We start from the raw sequence: 21,723 nt of genomic DNA on the forward strand, positions 1-21,723 counted from the left end.
GGGTAAAAACGGTGAAAAAAACATCACATCTTATCTGATTTAGGTCTGAGAGATGGATTAAAAGAAAAACATGAAGCTGAAGAGATGTATTGCATTCCCTTCATCACAATCACTAACACATGAGGTGATCAAAAACGAAAGAATGTACACCCAGATAAGTGTTGAACTGCAGAGTCTGACATCAGTGTTTCTATTTGGTCATTTTGGGGCTTTTGAGCCTTTATTGAGAGATAAAGTGAGAAGTGGTTAGAGAAGAAAACCTGTGTAGAGAGAGTCAGGAATGACACACAGGAAAGTTCTGCAGGTTTGAAACAATCCAAAGGTGCTCCCATAGATCAGTGGTTCCCAAAGTGGGAGTCAGGATCCCCTGAAGGGGTCACGTAAAACACTGATATGGGGGTCCCTAAACGCCTTCCATCTTCCTCAACAAAACTCTCATATTTTATCCATAATCATAAAAATATAAACAAAAATAGGGGTTCAATTTGAAAAAAAAAAACGTCCCAATACTACATGCTTGATCTGTTTTTTATTTTCTTTGTTGCCACACTTTGTCTATGAAGCCATGTATATACTTCTTCATCCAATCATCCAGTGAGGAACATTTAACCACCTCAAGGGGTTGCTGGTCACAGGCTGCAAAGTTTTGGAACTCTTGCCTTGGATGACTTTAGCCTCTGTGCATAGGTTTAAGATAAGAGAAGATAAGATCCTCCTTTATTCATCCCACAACGGGGAAATTCATGGAGTTACAGCAGCAGACAAGAAGGTGTACAGTACAAGAATATATATAGAAAAGAAATGTTCATCAGAGACGACAGCTTGGCCATAATCCTCCTGTCAGCCACCACCTCCACAGGGTCCAGGACTGAGCTGGCCTTCTTCACCAGTTAGTTCAGTCTTGCTCTCCTGTATCCTGTCCGCCCACAGCAGGTGAAATCCTTCCAATGTGGCGCTCGTGTCCGGTGTTAGCTCTGTTAGCATGATGCTACTCTGGTGCTGGGTTAGCTCGTCCACCTCATCGTACATAGATCTTAAAGGGCTGAGCCAAACGGACACCCCTGAATATCAGTGCACCGAGTCAGAGATCACATGTGGATTAGTTTGTTTGTGTTACCTATATCTGCAAAAACAAATTCTCCTTTGGGACGAGAAAAGTTGAGGTTGAAGCTGATGACAGTAGACAGGTGCACCTGTACACAGAAACACAGTCACTTCTTATCTTTGACATGGACTGTGGATTGTTTGTATTTGCATGTGCATTGAGTGAAAGATAAATAAAGAGCCAATGGTCACATTCTTCTTCTCCAATGGCTGTAAGTCTTTATGTCTTCTGCATTTTCCCATGTTTCCTGTGTCCTGTAAAGCTTCAAAGAAACCGGTTCTGCACACCTGTCTTTTGTGTGCAGTGTTTTTCACAAGTAATGACCTAAATGGTATCTTTAATCTTCTTATCAGGGACACTGGTCACATTCTGCATACAATGCAACAACAGGTCCATAACGTGAGCTTGAAAAACATGCCCAGGCACAGATCTGTATTTATGATGGGACAAAAATTTTGTCACTTGACCCTAAAGTCACGACCTCTGATGAACTTGGAAACCCTTCCTCCTCCATAGCAGGTTTTGTCTTTCTGCACCTGGACTGAACAAACACACAAACACACACTCTGATTTTACACACGTGCATTATGATTCTTACAAACCCTTAAGAGAGGCTTGTGTTTCTATCTATCTGGTGCAAAAATAACACATTGCATGATCAGTGCTTACCATGGAAACACCTTAAAGAACACACTCTCTCACTCAAACACACACATTTAATGTACATCCCCGTGTTGTAGGAATGTGCCTCCTGTGTGTTCGCAGCTCGAGGGCACGATGAGAAGCAAAGAACACGCTTGTATCGTTTGACAGCTGGGAGCTATTTGAGTTAGTTCGCTGTAAACTTCCTCTTCCTTCTGTGGAACCAACGGTAAAACACACACAGACACGCACACACACAAACAGAGGAGGCACATTAACACACACACACTGAGGAGGCACTCACAAGCAATCTCTTCTTTCCCAAACAGACTATTTCCTTGAACAGTCTGCGGTTATTCCCCTTTGGGAAAACACAGAAAGCAGATTCTGTTGAAACATTTAAAACACAAACAAACATTTAAAAACAGTTTCAAGATGCAGGGTTGTCTTTCTATTTATTTTTAGTTATTAGCTCTGCAATTAAGCATAATTTAAAATCACTTCAACTCCACCTACAATGAAAAGTCACTGTTTTTATTTCACTTAGCTAAGCAAGCTAACACATGTAAGCAACACTTACATTTTCCTACCTTCATTTTCTGAACCAGTATTACAGGTGAACAGTGGACCTCAAAGCTTGATCATCACTAACTTCTGACTGTGTTGTTCTCTCTATTTCAGTGAATCCATCTGCATCCCAATAATCAAAAGTTTGGACACACCTTCTCATTCAAGGGTTTGTATTTATTCTAAATATTGTAAACACTGTAGATTAAAGGTGACATATCATGCAAAATGGACTTTTTAATGGTTCTCTACCTGAAATATGTTTCCCTGGCATGTCTACAAACCCCCTGAGAATGAAAAGAATCCATTCTGCCCCTGTTCTGATTTCTCCACCTTTCTGTAAATGTGTGTGAAACCAGCCGTTTCAGACTTCCGTGTTTTTGTTACGTAACAACAATATCCGGTCTGTAACAGGAAGTCAGAGCTCGGAGCTTGTTCAGCCCATAGACTGTATAAAATACAACTCAACCCCTCCTCCGTTTTTCATTCCCTGCACACATGTGTGCTAACAAGGAGCTTAGGAGGGAGGCATGCTAGTTGTAGGCTGTCTTAATAAACACAAAGGTCGCTTTGACTCCCCACGTCTGCAGATTTGAAGATCTAGTGGATGATTTTTAGTTTTCATGGAAAAGTGCTAGCGCTAGTTAGCATAGCCACATAGCTACATGTTAGTAGCTGTGTACCAAGACGCACGTCGACATACTGACAAATAAAACAACAAGAAACACTAAATCTGTGACCAATGGTTCAGAAAGGTCCTGCTGCAGGCGCCACTCCGTCAGGATCAGATTCTGGATCAGATTCAGAGGGTTGAAGTAACGCGGGTCTGTGAGCAGCCGTGTATATTCAGCCAACATGTAAACATTAGATCAATGTGCTGGAGAGACGAGGCCACACCCACTTCCTGAGGGGGCGTGGTCAGAGAGAAAACAGAGTGTTCTGAGGAGGACTGAAGAAGAGGGTTTTTCAGGCAGACCAAAATCTGATTTCAAAGTGTTTTTTTGAGCATAAACTTTAAAGACATGTTTTGGGGACCTCTTAGACCAATATATGTTGATGAAAAAAGTGTGATATGTCCCCTTTAATACTGAAGAGATCAAAACTATGAAAGAACATATATGGAATTATTTAATCTTTAAAAAAAAGTGAAACAAAGCAGAATCTGTTTTATATTTTAGATTCTGTAAAGTAGCCCCCTTTTTCCTTCATGACAGCTTTGCACACTCTTGGTATTCTCTCAGTCTGCTTCATGAAGTGGTCTCCTGGAATGGTTTCTCTCAGTCTGCTTCATGAAGTGGTCTCCTGGAATGGTTTCTCTCAGTCTGCTTCATGAAGTGGTCCCCTGGAATGGTTTCTCTCAGTCTGCTTCATGAAGTGGTCTTCTGGAATGGTTTCTAATGAACATGAGCCTTGTCAAGAGTTCATTTGTAGAAGGACTTGCCTTCTTAATGTGTTTGAGACCATCAGTTGTGTTGTTCAGAGGTAGGGTTAGCACACAATGGATCGTCCTATTTGACTACTGTTGTAATCCAGATTATGGCAAAACCAGATTATTCCATAGTTTGGATGTCTTCAGTGTTAATCTACAATGTTGAAAATAATTAAAATAAATAGAAAGAATTGAATGGGAAGGTGTGTCCAAACTCAAGTAAGCCAGCACAAGATTTAAAGATCCAAATATACGTCCAATGCAGTTTGTCAAAAATACCCTGATGCTCCAGAAGACTGCATCATTTTGCCATGTGCAAGTCTGTACTTTTCCAAAACACAATGCTCCACACAGCACAACATATTTCACATCAAATGACCACAAAGCATCAACCGGAATGCTTTGTTGCCATTGAATCAACATTGATGCAGAAGTCCTTACAGGATATGCATCCATATATTTTATTTACCACATTTACTGTGAAAACAAGATCCAGTCTGAGCAATAGAAGCTAGGTTTTCTTTCTTCCTTTAAGATCATCTGTTGGGCTTTGTCATACCTTCACTGACTCAGAGCCAACCTCCTCCATGCTGGCTCTCATCCTCCATCATATTCAAATAGAGATAAAGCAGTCTAATAACAGAGAAACAAGCCATACAGGAGGATCTTTACACTTTCCCTGTGTGGATGAGAACATGCAGCGACATGCTCGATCACATGATGAGAGGAAGGAGAGCATGAACGGAGAGAGAGAGGGGGGATGGAGGAGGGAGAAGTTCAACCTGAGGAGAAAGTGAAAGAATGTGAGAGTGACAGAGGGGAGAAACCCGGAGTTACTTCTGTTTACGTTGAGCTTTATCATGACAGAAGAAGTGATAGAAAGCTTATAGTTAAGCTGGATCAGGCTTGGACCAGCTTTTGTCATGCTGCTATAGGCCTAGACTGCCGGGGGAACTGGCACACTGACACACTGGGATCCTAGCTCACCTTCTTCCCCCCAACCCCTTCATCACTTACTTTAACTCTGCCTGTCCCATTAAAGTTACTAACCATAGACCTTTCTGGAGTCCCTGAGCTCCATTGTCTCGTAGATTCCTCTGAGCTGCCGTAGACGTCCTCCTGCGGACGATCTGGACTCCAGCTGATACGGACGTGCTGGACTCCAGCGGCAACAGCTTCTACGACTCGTCTCATCACTATCACCTCTCTCTCTTACTCCCCTCTATCTGTCTTTCCAGACCCAACTCAGTCGAGGCATGATGTCTGTCTAACATGAGTCTGGTCCTGCTGGAGGTTTCTGCCTGTTAAAAGGAAGTTTTTCCTCACCACTGTAACTAGCTAAATACTGCGATGTGCAATGCTCATGATGGATTAAGGTGGGGTCAGACTGAGTCTTACCCTGTCTTGGTGTTGGGTCTCTGTTCATAATTTGACATAGTGTGGTCTAGACCTCCTATGTTTGTAAAAGCGTCTTGAGATAACGTTTGTTGTGATTTGGCGCTATTCAAATAAAGATTGATTGAGATTGATTGATTGATTGATTGATGAAAGACACAGGGGGATCTGGTTGATAACTTGTTGCAGCATCAAAAGGGTGGAGCGAGTGTGGACAGCTGAGATTTATGTGAGTCATGTTCTGCTGAATTAAAGGAGGATACTCTGGAAAAACGTTCCTTCAGACTGACATGTGATTAATGAGCTGGGTTACAGTGACTTCTTGGAGTTTGATATCTAAACGTTGTGCAGCATGACGTTAGGTTTAATCCTGCAAACAGAGTCAGAGTGATCATAAAAGGCAACATTTTCCTTCCTTCTGTATTTCTGATGACGCTGTAAGTGTGCCGGACAAGGTGGAATATCTGGGACTCATTATCAGGAATGACTTCAGGGATGGTGATGATCTGCAGTGCCAGTGCAAGTTTCTAACATGCATGAACAATGTGAAAACCTCCAGGTAGCATAAAACATATGAAATCGTCCTTAAATCGCCAAGATGGAGGAGAGCAGGTTATATTAGATTCTGATTTTGTCCCTACATTTCATGCTGTACTGAGAAACATATGTGCTGATTAATTGATTCACTCGGCTCTTCCTGACACAAAGTTTTCATCCTGTTTCTGTAAACATTTGAACAAACGACTCTTTGTGTTTGAATCCCTGTGAGATTGTGAACTGTAGTGATTGCATCCCTCTTTTGTTGCCCCTGTGTTGTGTTTCTATTCTCTATTTCTTCTGCTTTTTTTTGGCCAATATGGACCAACAGGTGTGAAATCAATAATAAGTCAAATAAAAGCACAGGCTACAAAAACAAAGATCCAGGAAGTAAGAAAAAGAAGATTTTAGACATGTTTGGTTTGAGCATGTTGAGACATTTGTATAAATCTGCTGCTTTTTTTTTAATGCAACTGAGAAAATGTTACCTTTTAGGTTGAATAAATAAATAAATAAACAAAAACACATCATTGAGAGTAAAATGGGAAGTATAACTCAAGCATCACAACTAAGACAGAAGTCAATGATACAAACGTTCATGCATGACTGTTGTTTACCATAACTCTGTAAAGCTGAGAGGTTGAAGGTGTCACTCTGCCCTCAGTTAAAGCTGGGGTTGGTGTTCAGATTTAGATCCTCTTTTTGTTCTACTGGTTAAAATGATCTTTCTGTCCTGATGGTAATCAATACTTAATGTGTTCTTAAAAAAGAGGTAAAACAAGCTGCTATCTACAGCCGGAGTAAACCTGGGAAAACACCAACCAATCCCTGCCATCAGGAGCCAACTGATCAAACCAATCAGATCCTGTCCTGCCGTTCTGCCCGCCCCCTGCAAAGCGTCATGTTTGTTTGTGTTTTTAACTTTCACTATGAGAATGTTTTGGTGAGGACCGGTTTGGAATCAGTCACCATCATATGGTCATGAATCAGCGGCGCCCGTTCATGTGAGCGGGGGCGTGGTTTTGGAGGAGCTCCGAGGGGAGGGGGGGAGGGGTTAGACGGAGTCCTGAGGAAATGCTACATTCAAATCCATGCTAGTTTTTACGTGGCTACCAACCAAGCGGCAAACTCCGGTCTCAAACGATGAAGCCAATGCGGAAGTGATATAAACTGCAATACATCGAAAATCCGCTTGAGGCTGGCTGCAGAAACACCGGAAACCACATAGACATGAATGGGAAAAAGACGATCTTTGCAGCATTAATAAACATGTTTACAGCCTGGTTCAAAAAACGGCTTGGCCCTACAAAGCTAATCTCTCTAATGGCACACACTGTACGGGGGGTGAATTTTTTTCTAACGTGACGGTTAAGAAGATATTAAGATTATGAGTTTTGCCCAAATAAGGACATGACTGACGTGACTCCCGGTCGGGAACACACAGCCATTGGCTAAGAGGCTCACACTACGTCACACTCTGCCTAGTTGAGTTCTGCATTACCAATATGGCTGCTGCCGTCGATTTGCTTCAAAACAGCTCTCAGGAACAGATGGGTGACGTCACGGATACTACGTCCATATTTTATACAGTCTATGCTACCAACCCTAGCTTTAATGACACAAAGATTTCATCCTGTTTTGGGAAACAACAGAAATGTCTTCATGTTTGAATCCCAGTGAAATTGTGAACTGTAGTGATATTATCCCTGTTTTGTTGTCCCTGTATTGTGCTTATATTTTCTCCATTCCTTCTGCTTCTTCTGCTAATATTTGTGAAATAAAGAATACAAACATTAAGTAAAGTAAAAATCAATCACAGGCTAGGTGCAGAAGAAGATTTTAGACATGTTTGGTTTGAGGATGTTGATAAATTTGTATAAATCTGCTGCTCAGGTGAGAAAAACTCTTTATTTGAATGCATGTGAGAGAAGTTTGACCCTCAGAGTTGATGCAAAGGTTTTATATTTCATAATAAAACCATGTTCTTAAATAAAAACTGGGAAAACATACAGTCAGGGTATCTGCTAACACTTTGTTTTGATATGGCAGCCCTCTCTGAGTCATGTTGATGTTTAAGGCTCTGATCATTTTGTAAATGAGTAACCTTTCATGTAAATGTAAGAAATAAGAAATAAGACCCTCCCTGTTTTGTGTGTTTCAATGATTATTTATGCCCTGATAATAGAGTGTGCTGTTTTAACCCTGACAACTTATTTTACTTTATTTATTTTATGTTTTTATCATTCTTATTTTTTGTGCTGCATAATATTTAACTTTTGATATTAAGTTGTCAAAAATAAAAACTGTGAAAATGGGAAGTATAACATCACAACTAAAGAGGGCAAAGTCTTCAATGATCCGTACGTTCATGCTCGCCTGTTGTTTACCATAACTCTGTAAAGCTGGGAGGTTCAGAGTCGTGTGTCAGGAAGGAGACATAATGCTGTTTGTTCATGGCCGGATGAGGAAATGAGGAGGCCATGTGTTTGAGTTACTGTGGAGCAGAAAGCATGAGGGTAAAGGGTTTGAACTCTCCTCCAGAGCAGACAGAAATGAAGGAGAGGTTGGAGATTTTGTTGTTTTTGTATTTTATTAGTCATTTCTGCAGACAGGTTTGTATTTGTTGACACACCTTGCTGCAGTTTGCAGTCAACATGAACCCATGATATCATAGATCAGCAGTTGGACTTGATTGCATCCATGTTAAAATATCCAGTGTGTATTAAACAAAACACACAAACAGTGAAATTACACTTTACAGCTTGTGCAAGAAACCTTTCATTTAGTGATTGAACATGGTTTGATATTTTAAAGGGAATTGTCAGTTTGTTTTATCAGATAAGAATCATGTTTTTTACATCAGAGTCCAGGAACTTTGAGGGGGAGCGATATGAGATCAGTTTCTGCTTAAAAAGGATGTTAGTCTTTGTAGAGAGCCTGCCACACCTCCTGACCCGTCACTTCTTCTGAAACATTCATGCATTTTCATATAAAGCATGTTATTTTGGAATAAAAGTGCAGCATGGTGGAGTATAAAGGGAGCTGCCTCCTCGTGTTAGACTTCCCCAACATTCCCATCTTTTAAATCCTGTCTTAAAGGTGACATATCATGCAAAATGGACTTTTTAATGGTTCTCTCCCTGAAATCTGTGTCCCTGTCTACAAACCCCCCGAGAATGAAAAGAATCCATTCTGCCCCTGTTCTGATTTCTCCACCTTTCTGTAAATGTGTGTGAAACCAGCCGTTTCAGTTTTCAGTGTTTTTGTTACGTAACAACAATATCCGGTCTGTAACAGGAAGTCAGAGCTCGGAGCTTGTTCAGCCCATAGACTGTATAAAATACAACTCAACCCCTCCTCCGTTTTTCATTCCCTGCACACATGTGTGCTAACAAGGAGCTTAGGAGGGAGGCATGCTAGTTGTAGGCTGTCTTAATAAACACAAAGGTCGCTTTGAAGATTCAGTGGATGATTTTTAGTTTTCATGGAAAAGTGCTAACGCTAATTAGCATAGCCACATAGCTACATGTCGTAGCTGTAGCTGTGTACCAAGACACACGTCGACATACTGACAAATAAAACAACAAGAAACACTAAATCTGTGACCAATCCTTCAGAAAGGTCCTGCTGCCTTTCTGGCTGGCAGAGGTCGGTTTGACTCCCCACGTCTGCAGATTTGAAGATCTAGTGGATGATTTTTATTTATCATGGATAAGTGCTAGCACTAATTGGCATAGCCACATAGCTACATGTTCATAGCTGTAGCTGTAGCTGTGTACCAAGACACATGTCGACATGCTGATAAATAAAACAACAAGAAACACTAAATCTGTGACCAATGGTTCAGAAAGGTCCTGCTGCAGGCGCCTCTCCGTCAGGATCAGATTCTGGATCAGATTCAGAGGGTTGAAGTAACGCGGGTCTGTGAGCAGCCGTGTATATTCAGCCAACATGTAAACATTAGATCAACATGCTGGAGAGCCGAGGGCACACCCACTTCCTGAGGGGGCGTGGTCAGAGAGAAAACAGACTGTTCTGAGGAGGACTGAAAAAGAGGGGTTTACAGGCAGACCAAAATCTGATTTCAAAGTGTTTTTTTGAGCCTAAACTTAAAAGACATGTTTTGGGGACCTCTTAGACCAATATATGTTGATGAAAAAAGCGTGATATGTCACCTTTAAAACATATTTTTACTCCTTGGCTTGTAACCCATCATGAGAGCTGCGTGGTCTCTGTCTCTGTTGGTTCTCTTATTTTATTCATTCAGAGTGTTTTATGTCTTAAAGTGTTTTTAAAATAACTAATGTGTTTAATTATGATTATTTTATTGGTGTGTTTATTGATTTTATTGTTTACAGTGTTTGATTGTCTTTAGGTGGGATTTGAAATGTCTTATGTGCTTTATTCTGATTATTTTATTTATTTATGTTTCACTTGTAAAATAATGTTACTGTTTTTTTAAGTTTTTTGGTGACTATTTTATTTTATTTATTTATTTATTACAGTGTTTTATTTGTCTTTTAAAGTGTCTTATGAGTTTTACAATGATTATTTTATTGTTTTTTTTAATTGAATTTATTGTTTAGTGTTTGATTGTCTTTACGTGTTTTATAGTGTCTTGTTTTTTTTTTTTGTGTTTTTTTTTATCTTATTTATTTATTTTTTGTGTGTTTTATGTGTCTTTAAGTGTGTTTTTAAGTGCCTTATATGTTTTATTGATTATTTAATTTATATATTTTTTACACTACTTTTTGAGACTTTAAGTATGTTTTTAAGTGTCTCGTGTATTTTATTATTATCATTGTTTTTAGTGTTTATTGAGTCTTTCAGTATGTTTCAAAGTGTCTTATATGTTTTATTGTGATCATTTTATTGTATTTTTTTTTAGTATATTAAAGTGTCTAACTATTTTTTTTAAAGTGACATGTTTAGTTGTGATTATTTTATTGTATTTTATTTATTTATATTTAAAGTGTTTTAAGTGTCTGAGTATTTTGTTTTAAGTTTTTTTGTGTCTTTTATTTTATTTATTTATTTCAGTTTTGAATTTGTCTTATGTGTTTTATTCTGAGTATTTCATTCATTTTTGTTCTATGTTGTGTGTGTGTGTGTGTGTGTGTGTGTGTGTACGTGTGTGTGTGTGTGTGTGTGTTAACTTATTTGACCTCACTGTGCTGCACTTTGGTAAACTATATTGTATTTTAAAATGTTCTAAATAAATAAAGTAGATTGTAAAGTGACAAACAACCAAAAGCAGACCCACCGCTGTGCAAAACTGCAAATATAAAAACACAAATATGTCTTCAGTTTTTTTTGTTTTTTTTAAACTTTATTTGTAGAACATTTTCAACATTTCAGACAGACAGTGTGACATACAACATAAGGTATAAAAAGGTAGAATAGACATCAGTTGGCACATCTGAATGTCAACACCCTTCCCCACCCGCCACCCTCTACAAGGCCATTCAACAACAAACAAAACCAAATATATAATATGTCTTCAGTTTTTGAGTTACCCATGCTCTGTGTGCACAATGTGTCGCCTGTTTTAAGATCTACTCTGCTGACTCTCATCTCAGGTGGTGACTTTGACATCTTGGGGTGTGCATGCTTGTAGATCCAGGACATCCATGCGTCCGGCACCATCCTTCTCTGCTGGGTGACACTGGGTTTCTCTCACAGAGCGCACGTGCTGCCGGCTTTGTGGCGCCCTTTCCTGAGAGTCAGTCTGACGGGCTGTGAAACCCTGCACCGGCGTCGACGTGCAGAGACAATGACTCTCCGTTCAAGTGCTGAGCTAATTACTGTATATTTTAAAAGAATAGAAATGTGGAGGAATGACGAGGAGGACTAGTACACACACGTTACCGCCGAGCCGCTCGCTGCTGCTGCTTTGTAATCTGCCTGGAGGTTTAGAAGCATGCTGGTGAGGTAGTCAGCTCCATCAAGGTTTACATTGCTGCTTCTTAACATAAACTTTTATCCTTCAGTGATTTGACTCTGCCACGTGTCTCTACCTGCGTCTGTATCCATCATGCATCATGTACTGATGTATGTAATATCATGCAAACAGCAGGACTGGGCTTGATCAAACTCATGTGGGTGAGGTTGAATTTCTGCCTTCGTTTTTACAGAGTTAGTTCTGAAATGAAATGCTCTCATTCCCCCACAGGGCTCCAAGAAGTTTCCTCTACCTGACATCATGAAATCACTTCTTAGGGTGCAAACAGCAGATGATGGCGTGTGTTCAGACATAAAAACATCCTCTATTGTCACAAACTGACGCCTCACCGTCATGATTCATCCTCTTTTTCTTTATTTGTTGATTTCAGTACAAATTCAATGCAGTAAATAAAATCTCTTTTGTGTTTTTCTTCAGTCACTGAATGCACCACACACACATCTAAATGATTCAATACATATCACACACACCCTCGGGCTACATCCTGACATGTTCACACACACATTCTTACACACACACACAGGGGCACACACACACACTCAGCTGAAACACTCCATGCTGGCCTTGGCTCGCTCCATCTCATGTAGGAAGTTGTAAAACTGAGGAAGCGTCAGCTCTGGAGGAGAAACAGGAAAGAGTGAGATTAATCATCTTTTGCGCCCTCATAAATAAATAAAACACATCACTATCACCGCTCCCTTTAGGTCTGTCTTCATATGTCCTCCTCATTTCAAGCATTAGTGCACGAGTGCCAAAAAAAACACTGCATTTGGATTCATCTGGACGCAGACTACCGAGACGGAGCTCTATCCTACACCTGAGGGAAACACTCCATCACTCTCTGCTAACTGCATTTCATCAAAAGATGCCGTCCTGCCACTTTCCTCTGCCAGCAAGCAGCTGAAAGAACCCAGAACTGCACTTTTAAAAGCATCCTAAATGAAGAACATGAAGCTGTTAGGAGGATGAAGTGAACACAGGAACACAGAGGAGAGGCAGCAGCAGGGAAACGTTGCACAGTTAAGATCTGGTGATCTTCCTCTGGTCATCGAGGTCGGTCGATTTAAAAGTATCCCAGAAGAAAACCGACTCTGTGAGATGTGTGATTTGAATAAAGTGGAAACTGAGTCCTATTTTCTTTTGTACAGTACAAATTATGATGACTGAGATGTTGTTTCTACAAACTGCCTGAAATGAGGACAGATGTGCAAAAACGAAATGTGTTCTTAAATTTTGACATGTTCAAACTCGCTAATTTTGTATCAAAAGTAAATGAAAGTCTCCCGCTCAGGGGTCAAACTGAGTTTTCTCTCCTCTTCTTTTGCAAACCTCACATTCCTGCTGATAATACATATCTGTCTGCTTGAGTGAAGCAACACAGCAGCAGCAGCAGAAAAAGGCACATTATCACATTTCAGGGCCATCAATCTTTTTCAGGGAAGAATCCGATTCCCTTCAGAAATGGATTCAAAGCACAAAAGCAACGTTAGGAATGTTGGAGAACTCCTGCGCCTGGATTTTTATTCCACATTTAAAGATAGAATATTTATCTGCTGAACTTCATCTTTCAAATGTTCCTTAAAGACGACAGGAGAGATCGTGCTGACGTTCAACAGGAGGTCTCAGAGCGTGGGTTGTTTCTGCAGAAGCTCAAATCCACCTACCCATGTAGACGTTCTCAGTTGAGTTCCCCTTCCTGATCACCAGCTTCAGCTGCAAGAGAACAAAGTGTTGGTTAAAGGAAGCGTCTGAGTGTCCGTCAGGTGAATGTGGAGTTTACAGAGCTCTCCTACCTGCAGGAAAATGTTCCCCACTTTCTGCACCTCACTGGTTCCCACGGTCACTGTGGAGGTTAGAGAGACAGAGATGCAGCTGAAGTTTGAGGAACTGTTTTCAACCCGACATGCTTTAATGACACTTTTTTATTTTGCTAACTTTAGGTTCATCTTCTTTTTGGAAACTGACTTTTTTATTTGATTGAAATGTTCTGGAGTAAAGAAACATCCATTTAAAAAACCATGTGGTTCAGAACACTCCCAAAATCTGGTTCTAATGCCGACACCATTTCAGCCTGAAGCAAACATTTAGTCTAACTCCCATCACATCAGACCCTTACTTCACCCCATCCCTTATAAACCCTGCATTCAAACTACTGCAAAGAAAAGGCATCATTTTTTAAAAGGATCTTTTTGTTCTGTCATCTCTTTCGATGCCTCGTGTGATTGAGGAATAGCAGAGATATTTAACTGGACTTGCATGAAATCTGGTTGTTTTAGTCAGGATTATAATAAAACATATTTTCCCAACTATATTTAAGTTCCCTATTTAGAGCCAACCTTCAGTTTAGTCCAGGGGTGTCCAAACTTTTTTCAAAAAGGGCCACATATGATGTTGTCAGAATACCTCAGGGCCAGCGGCTCCTACTGTGACTTTGGAATCATAAACGTTACATATAAAATATCTATTTAATAAGATTATTTTAAATGTTTTCTCAATAAATCAGTAACAGTAACAGTAGATTAGCAAACGTTATCTTCTTCTGGAGGAAAATGTTTTTCATTCAGGTCCGGCAAAGTGGGAAAAATATTGTGTCATTATTTTCCTATGGCAGGATCATGATCTGGATTTCATCACACTTCTTTTCATGTTGTTTTTAAGACTTTTCTGACCAGCAGACACATTTTTAGAACAAAATAATTATTTTCCTGAGTTCTGAACATTTTTTATGCATCTAATTTTGCCTTTTCTGCACAATTTCATAATTTTGATCTTGTCTTGTGTCCTCTTTTGTGTATTCTGAACTTTTAGTGTTCATCAAGAACATTTTCACATCATGGTAAAAACATTAATTTGAAAAACCAGTCAGCTTTAAGAGTTCACGTGTTTCTTCTTTATTGCCACCTTGAAGAATTCCCAGAGCTTTGGCTTTACACAAGTAGTCCATATGAAGCTTTTTGAGACGTTTCTGGATTGATTTAGTTTTGTTTGTGTGCTTGAAAGAAACTACAAATGTACAGATGATTCAGAAGGTGATTCATTTATGTGCTATAAATAACACAATTTAAGATGGAAGCTTGGGGCCATAAATAAATGGACCTCGGCCGCAATTGGCCCCCGGGCCGTATTTTGGACATGCCTGGTTTAGTCAATTCCTGGTTTATTCCAATGGAAAGTTTCCAACTTTCAAAAATCCCAGAATTTTGCAACCCTACTCGCTCTGTAAAACACTTTGTAACCCAGTTTTTAAAAGGTGCTAAATAAATAAATTTATTGTTATTATTATTATTATGTGGTGTGTTTTTTCTTGATCTCCATTAAATCTAATGCAGGTAAATTATATACCCTGTTGCTGAAGTGTGTTTGATTTTTTCGCTTTCTTCTTATTTTATGTGTTTATTTATTTATTTTTGTTTGTTTGTGAACGTGTGTAATTTGATTAAAGTCGTGACCACTTGTTTAAAGCCAGTTGTTGGCAATACTACTGTTTTTGTAATTTTATTTTATCATGTCTTATAATATTTTATTTTATTATATCTTATATTTCATATTTCATATTTTATTTTATTTTACTTTATTTTATTATATCTTATTTTTTATTTTTATTTATTTATTTTTTTTTATTATATCTTATAATATTTTATTTTATTTTATTTTAATTTAATTTAATTTAATTTAATTTAATTTAATTTATTTTATTTTATTTTAATTCTACTCAATCCAATCCAATCTATTCTATTTTACCTTTATCATTGCTATTATTATTGTTATTATATTTTTAACTATGTTAGTACATTGTTGTGTTCCCCTGTCCCGTGCTGTGAGCTGCTGTAACAAAAGAATTTCCCCCAATGGGAGGCCAATAAAGTATATCTTATCTTATATCTGATCTTATAAAAGAAAATGTAAAAATGAAAAAATAAAGTGTTAAAAATAAAGAAAGAAATGTTCCTGAGTGTTTCTTTAGTCCCTGATTTAAGTTGGGAACAACTGAAGATGAATTAATCTCCAATGATTCATCCCTGAGGTTTTTAAACGACACCTTCAGGACTTTAGTTTCTTTTGAGACGTGGACCAAACTGACTCCTACTCCTTGGTGGCATGCAGAGGCACAGACTCCTCTCCTGCTCTCCTGGTTTAGCATGTCAATAACAGTCCACATACGGCCACACCCTGCCCACTCCACTTCAAACTGAAGCACGGCGTCGTTTAGTCTGAATAGATGAGCATGATGCTAATAGCTCTCCTGGCTGCTGGATTAGCATCTCTAATACCTGTATATGCATGAACAACGAGGTCTGTTAGAGACCCATCAGCTGTCCCCCTTTAAGGGTCTTTAATGAGCCCTGAGCAAAGAAAACAAAGAGTAAGCAGAAAAAAAGGGAATGCTAATGATGTGTTAGGCTCTGCGGTCATCAACGACAGACCTTCAAAGGTGTCAAACAAAGACTCAAACCTGATCTGGATCTGTCTCACCTCCAAACTTCCACTCCATGTCCACCAGCTGGTTCACCATTAAAGTCTGTCCCACAGCCAGTCTGGTCAGCGCGGCGTAGTGCTCCCCCCACTGCAACACACACACACACACACACACACACACACACACACACACACGTCCATAAAACCCCCTCAGGCTTGATAAGGAGACTTTGGTGTGGTTCTTAATACACAGAGGGAAATTCAGGATTGATCTCATTTCATTTCTAACTGAGTTTCCTAAAGGACGGAGCTGGAAAGCCCCTAAAGCTGGATTTGGGGATTTTTCCACCAAGTGTTCCCGATTGATCGACTTTCTTTTTGGCGCAGACAGACCCCGACTGTGATTGGAAGTGTTTGATAGTTCAGGGGAAGGATCCTTCAATGCAATGGATGAAATTGCATCCTATTGCTTAAAACTTATAAGGTCAGGCTTGGACCAGCTCTTAGTTATGCTGCTATAGGCTTAGACTGCTATACACTCAGACTACTACTCTCCGTCTCACCACTACCATCGATCACGACTTTCATAGTGCCCTATAACCCTTTAGACCACTACGCTCCAAACATGCAAGCCTGCTCATCGTACCTAAAGTCTCTAAAAGTAGTATGGGAGGTAAAGCCTTCAGTTATCAGGCCCCTCTCCTTTGGAATCATCTACCAGTCAGGGTCCAGGAGGCAGACACCCTCTCTACTTTTAAGAGTAGGCTTCAAACTTTCCTTTTTGATAAAGCTTATAGTTAGAGCTGGATCAGGCTTGGACCAGGTCTTAGTTCTGCTGCTATAGGCTTAGACTGACACACTGGGATCCTGTCTTTCCCTCTCTCTCCTCTCTCTGCCTGTCTCTCACTTTAACTCTTCCTGTCCCATTAAAGTTACTAACCATAGACCTTTCTGGAGTCCCTGAGCTCCCTTGTCTCGTAGGTTCCTCTGGATCTCTCCTTTTATTTGGTCTCTTATTCATCCTCTTTTCTTCTTTCATTCCTTTCTTTCTTTTATTCCTTTCTTTCTTACTATTTGTTCTTTCCATGTTTCTTCCTCCTTTAAGTCTCCTTTATTTATCCCATCCTTTCCTTCTATCCTTTCCTTCACCATTTATTCTCCTCTTTTTCTTTCTTCTGGTCTCCCTCTCTTCTCTCTTTTCTTAGACCTTTCTGGAGTCCCTGAGCTCCCTTGTCTCGTAGGTTCCTCTGGATCTCTCCTTTTTTTTGTCTCTTATTCATCCTCTTTCTTTCTTTCTTTCATTCCTTTCTTTCTTTTATTCCTTTCTTTCTTACTATTTGTTCTTTCCATGTTTCTTCATCCTTTATGTCTCCTTTATTTATCCCGTCCTTTCCTTCCCCATTTATTCTCCTCTCTTTCTTTCTTCTGGTCTCCCTCTCTTCTCTCTTTTCTTAGACCTTTCTGGAGTCCATGAGCTCCCTTGTCTCGTAGGTTCCTCTGGATCTCTGCTGCTGTGGACGTGTCAGACTCCAGCTGCTACAACTACTACTATCCGTCTCCCCACTATCATCTCTCTCTCTCTTCATCTCCCTCTATCCCTCTCTCCAACACGGTCTCAGCAGATGTGTGTCTAACATGAGTCTGGTCCTGCTGGAGGTTTCTGCCTGTTAAAGGAAGTTTGTCCTTGCCACTGTAACTTGCTAAATGCTGCAAAGTGCTCTGCTCATGGTGGATTAAGATGAGATCAGACTGAGTCCTGTCTGGAAGATGGGACTGGATCTGATCCGGTCTTGATGTTGGGTCTTTATTAATAATAGAACATAGAGGACGGTCTAGACCTGCTCTGTTTGGAAAGAGTCTTGATTTGAAGATTGATTGGCTGCAGACTGGAGCATGACTGCAGAACGTGCACAATCTTTAAAATCATGCACTTAAAAGACGACTCATGCAGATATGAAAGGTTACCTGCTCTGAAAAGTGAGCCGCCTTGTCTTCATTCACCCCTGAGGACAGAGCAGAGGTTGTGATTCAGTTTCATGTTGAATTCTTTTTACAGTATTGAGTAAAATGGCGTGTGAATCAGATCCCCACCGACTCTCTGAGAAGTTTCAATATGACATGCTGTCATTAGAGAACACCAGCAGCTATACTTAACCCCCTTGTTTTAAGAATTGACCTCTTTGGTAATGATTGACTGTGTGGGGAAGGATTCAGATGTGCACCTAGAGTCACGAGGTCTTCTTTGATCTGCTCGGCTGTCAGGTTTTTCTTCAGGGCTCCTGAGGAGGAAACACGAAACAATCACTGTCACTGACACTTACAGTGCTCACTGCGAGGATGAAGATGAAGATGAGTGTCGTGGGAAAATTCTGCTTGCATGCATAGATTCAGTGTATTGAGACGGGAATGAATTAGATTCTAGAGGGAGGCGAGATGAGTCCTGGGAAATGTAGGAAATCCCTAACTGAAGAAAATATGAGAAAAGTCCCGCCACACTATCTCAAAGCTACACCTGGACACACCTGGATTTATTATGTTTGTCTTTGCTCAGATGGTAGAGGTGTGTGTGTGTGTGTGTGTGTGTGTGTGTGTGTGTGTGTGTGTGTGTGTGTGTGTGTGTGTGTGTGTGTGTGTGTGTCTGTGTTTGTTTCCCACCCTGCGGCACCAGGAGGACGCTCTTCATCAGGTTCCTCAGAGGACCGGCACTCATCCCATGTTCCCCTGCAAACTCACTGAGCTGCTGCATGAACCTCTCCGTCTGCACACACACACACACACACACACAGGGACAAACACACACACGCACACACAGGGACACAAAAACACACACACAGAGGTATGCATTAATTTGCACACACAGACAAAGGGACAGGGAATATTTTACCTCGGTTCAGTTATCAAGGCTAATCGCTGAGCCCAAAGTCTGTTAACATCAAAATTCTGTGTGTGTATGTGTGTGTGTGTGTGTGTGTGTGTGTGTGTGTGTGTGTGTGTGTGTGTGTGTGTGTGTGTGTGTGTGTGTGTGTGTGTGTGTGTGTGTGTGTGTGTGTGCGACTGTGTGTGCGACTGTGTGTGTGAACTCACTCACCTCTTTCGGCTCCAACAAGAACTGGAACAGAATTTCAACTAGACGGGGAAATTGCTGTAAAAAGTGGAAAAAGGAGAGAGAGGGAAACATTGAGCTGCTTCTTGTCTGCAGGTGAAAACATACGAATGAATCAGAGTTTTTTTTATTGAGGGAACACAAAGAGGCTCAGCTTTTACACACTGATTTTACATTTAGACCATTTATACAAGTAGTGTTTGCAGGAGAACAGAATAAGATGAGTTTGAATCTGTTAAATGTCCTGCTCTGTTTGTTTCTTGGTTGCAATCAAAGGGAAGTTTAAATCTCCTCACGTATCCTGAGCAGGTTTTCATACACATTATTATAGACATCGGATAGTAAGAGATGATATGATATAAAACACAACAATAATTTACAACAGTAGAAATGTCTGAAGACTGAACTGTTCAGGGAACACTTAACCTTTCTCTTCTCCTCTCTTTCCTCAGGATGAATCAGAAAGTCTAAACCCAGCTCTTATTGAATCTTTAGCACTGAACATTGAATGCTGTTGAATGTTGAACGATATTGTTGACTTGAATTATTTGTTGTGATTAGCTGTGGCTACATTATCTTTAAGGCACTTCTTCTGGCACTAGATGGCAGAACCTGTGTCCCATCAACTTGAAGCACGTTGTCACACTTTCTAAGGTTTTTCCCTCCAGTCTAAATTCTTGCTTGTGTTATATGTCGCTTTGTACTAAAGCGTCTGCTAAATGAAATTGTAATAATCATCTCACTTCTTCAAACTCTGGACTGGCTGCCTGTTTCTTTAAGAATTCATTTAAAGGTTATTTTAAACAGTTTTTAAAGCTCCTAACAGTCTTACTCCTCCTTATATAAAGACCTCCTGTCATTTCATGTTCAATCACAGAGGTTTTATTAAACCTGGACTGCATTATTATAACATGAATTTATCTCATTAATTTATCTTATCTATTTATATAATTTATTTATCTAATTTATTTATTTAACATATTTATTTACCTTATTTATTCATCTTATTTAATTACCATATGTAATTACCATATTCATTTATCTTAATTTTTATTTTTTTATTTATCTTATTTATTTATCTTATTTATTTATCTTATTTATTTACCTTATTTATTAATCTTATTTATTTACTATATTTATTTATCTTATTTATTTACCTTATTTATTTATCTTATTTATTTACTATATTTATTTACCATATTTATTTACCTTATTTATTTATCTTATTTATTTACTATATTTATTTACCATATTTATTTACCTTATTTATTTATCTTATTTATTTACCTTATTTATTTATCTTATTTATTTACCTTACTTATTTATCATATTTATTTACCTTATTTATTAATCTTATTTTTTATTTATTTACCTTATTTATTATCTTATTTATTAAGCTTATTTATTTATTTTTTTTAATTACCTTATTTATTTATCTGATTTATTTACCTTATTTATTTACTATATTTATTTACTATATTTATTTACCTTATTTATTTACCATATTTATTTATCTTATTTATTTACTATATTTATTTACCATATTTATTTATCTTATTTATTTACTATATTTATTTACCTTATTTATTTATCTTATTTATTTACCTTATTTATTTATCTAATTTACCTAATTTATTTCTTTATTTCTACCCTTACTTATTTTATTAATTTGTACTGTATTTATTTCATTTGACTTCATTTTATTTCTCAGTATTTTTTAAGATCACCATCTTCTCTCTTGTTTTATTGTTCTACCATTGTCTGTTGTATTCTCTCCCTCTGTTCTTTGAAGCCCTTTGAGCTGCATGCTTTTATGTATAAAAGATTCTTTATAAATAAAGTGGATCTTCAGTAGAATTAAAATGAGACAGATGGTTTGTAATGTTACAAACATGAGGCACAAAGTCTGCAGTCACATGATCCACACACGCTGTCACCTGTGTTCACTGACAGCTCTGGAAACAGAGCTGTTACATCCTCTGATTTATAAGAACACTTCCTGTAAACACTTTAAAATGCTGCAGAGTAAAACAGAAACATCACATGAAACCCTGAACTGTAAATAAAGCAGAGTAATTCATGTAGCTGAGACTCACGGGCTGTCAGTCAGCCTGCTGCTGTTTCTTTGATAAAGGTAAAGTCTGATGTTTTACCTGCTCGTTGAACTTGTTGAGGTTCTGGAAGTCTGTGCTGACAGAGTCAGGTAACACATCTTTAGTGAAATGAAGCTGCATCGTTTTTAATCAGCTGGAACTCCTGAAAACGACCAGCTCTGTTTTTGCACTGCACTTCCGGGTTCTTCAATGCGCATGCGTCACAGCACTCCAGAGAAGGAAAGGAGAAATTTGAACATTTTTGATCATAAATGAAGTTTAGACACCAGAAAACATACAAAACATGTAATGAAAGAACAATGGGCAGCATTGTTTTGATCTGTTGTGCATTTTTAAAAAGTGCTTCTCACATTTTCTTTCATTTTGCAAGAGCAACAGGAAAAAATGGTTATAAAGTAGTTATAAATACCTTTACTTTTACATCCAGCAACACTGACACATTATTAAAACAGT

The 21,723-nt window shown here is 38.9% G+C and overlaps 1 protein-coding gene across 1 annotated transcript; it reads right to left on the bottom strand.

Moving 5' to 3' along the window:
* Positions 1-11,968: 11,968 nt before the first annotated feature.
* On the bottom strand, positions 11,969-21,472 carry commd7 (COMM domain containing 7). The gene is made up of 9 exons (XM_034695907.1): positions 21,310-21,472; positions 19,142-19,195; positions 18,709-18,811; positions 18,276-18,332; positions 18,019-18,056; positions 16,111-16,201; positions 13,431-13,480; positions 13,302-13,350; positions 11,969-12,253 (listed from the first exon to the last, which is right to left on the bottom strand). The coding sequence occupies exons 1-9, from the start codon at positions 21,388-21,390 to the stop codon at positions 12,177-12,179; spliced, it is 600 nt and encodes a 199-aa protein (XP_034551798.1). The 5' UTR covers positions 21,391-21,472; the 3' UTR covers positions 11,969-12,176.
* Positions 21,473-21,723: the final 251 nt, after the last annotated feature.

This window comes from Notolabrus celidotus, chromosome 11 (assembly GCF_009762535.1).
Source record: "Notolabrus celidotus isolate fNotCel1 chromosome 11, fNotCel1.pri, whole genome shotgun sequence".
Taxonomy (NCBI): domain Eukaryota; kingdom Metazoa; phylum Chordata; class Actinopteri; order Labriformes; family Labridae; genus Notolabrus; species Notolabrus celidotus.

Excerpts from the sequence above, each read along its gene's own strand:
- commd7 (XM_034695907.1), bottom strand. The coding sequence starts at position 21,390 with ATGCAGCTTCATTTCACTAAAGATGTGTTACCTGACTCTGTCAGCACA. Across the intron at positions 19,196-21,309 it reads TCAACAAGTTCAACGAGCAG|CAATTTCCCCGTCTAGTTGA; the intron begins GTAAAACATCAG and ends CACTTTTTACAG. Across the intron at positions 18,812-19,141 it reads TCTTGTTGGAGCCGAAAGAG|ACGGAGAGGTTCATGCAGCA; the intron begins GTGAGTGAGTTC and ends GTGTGTGTGCAG.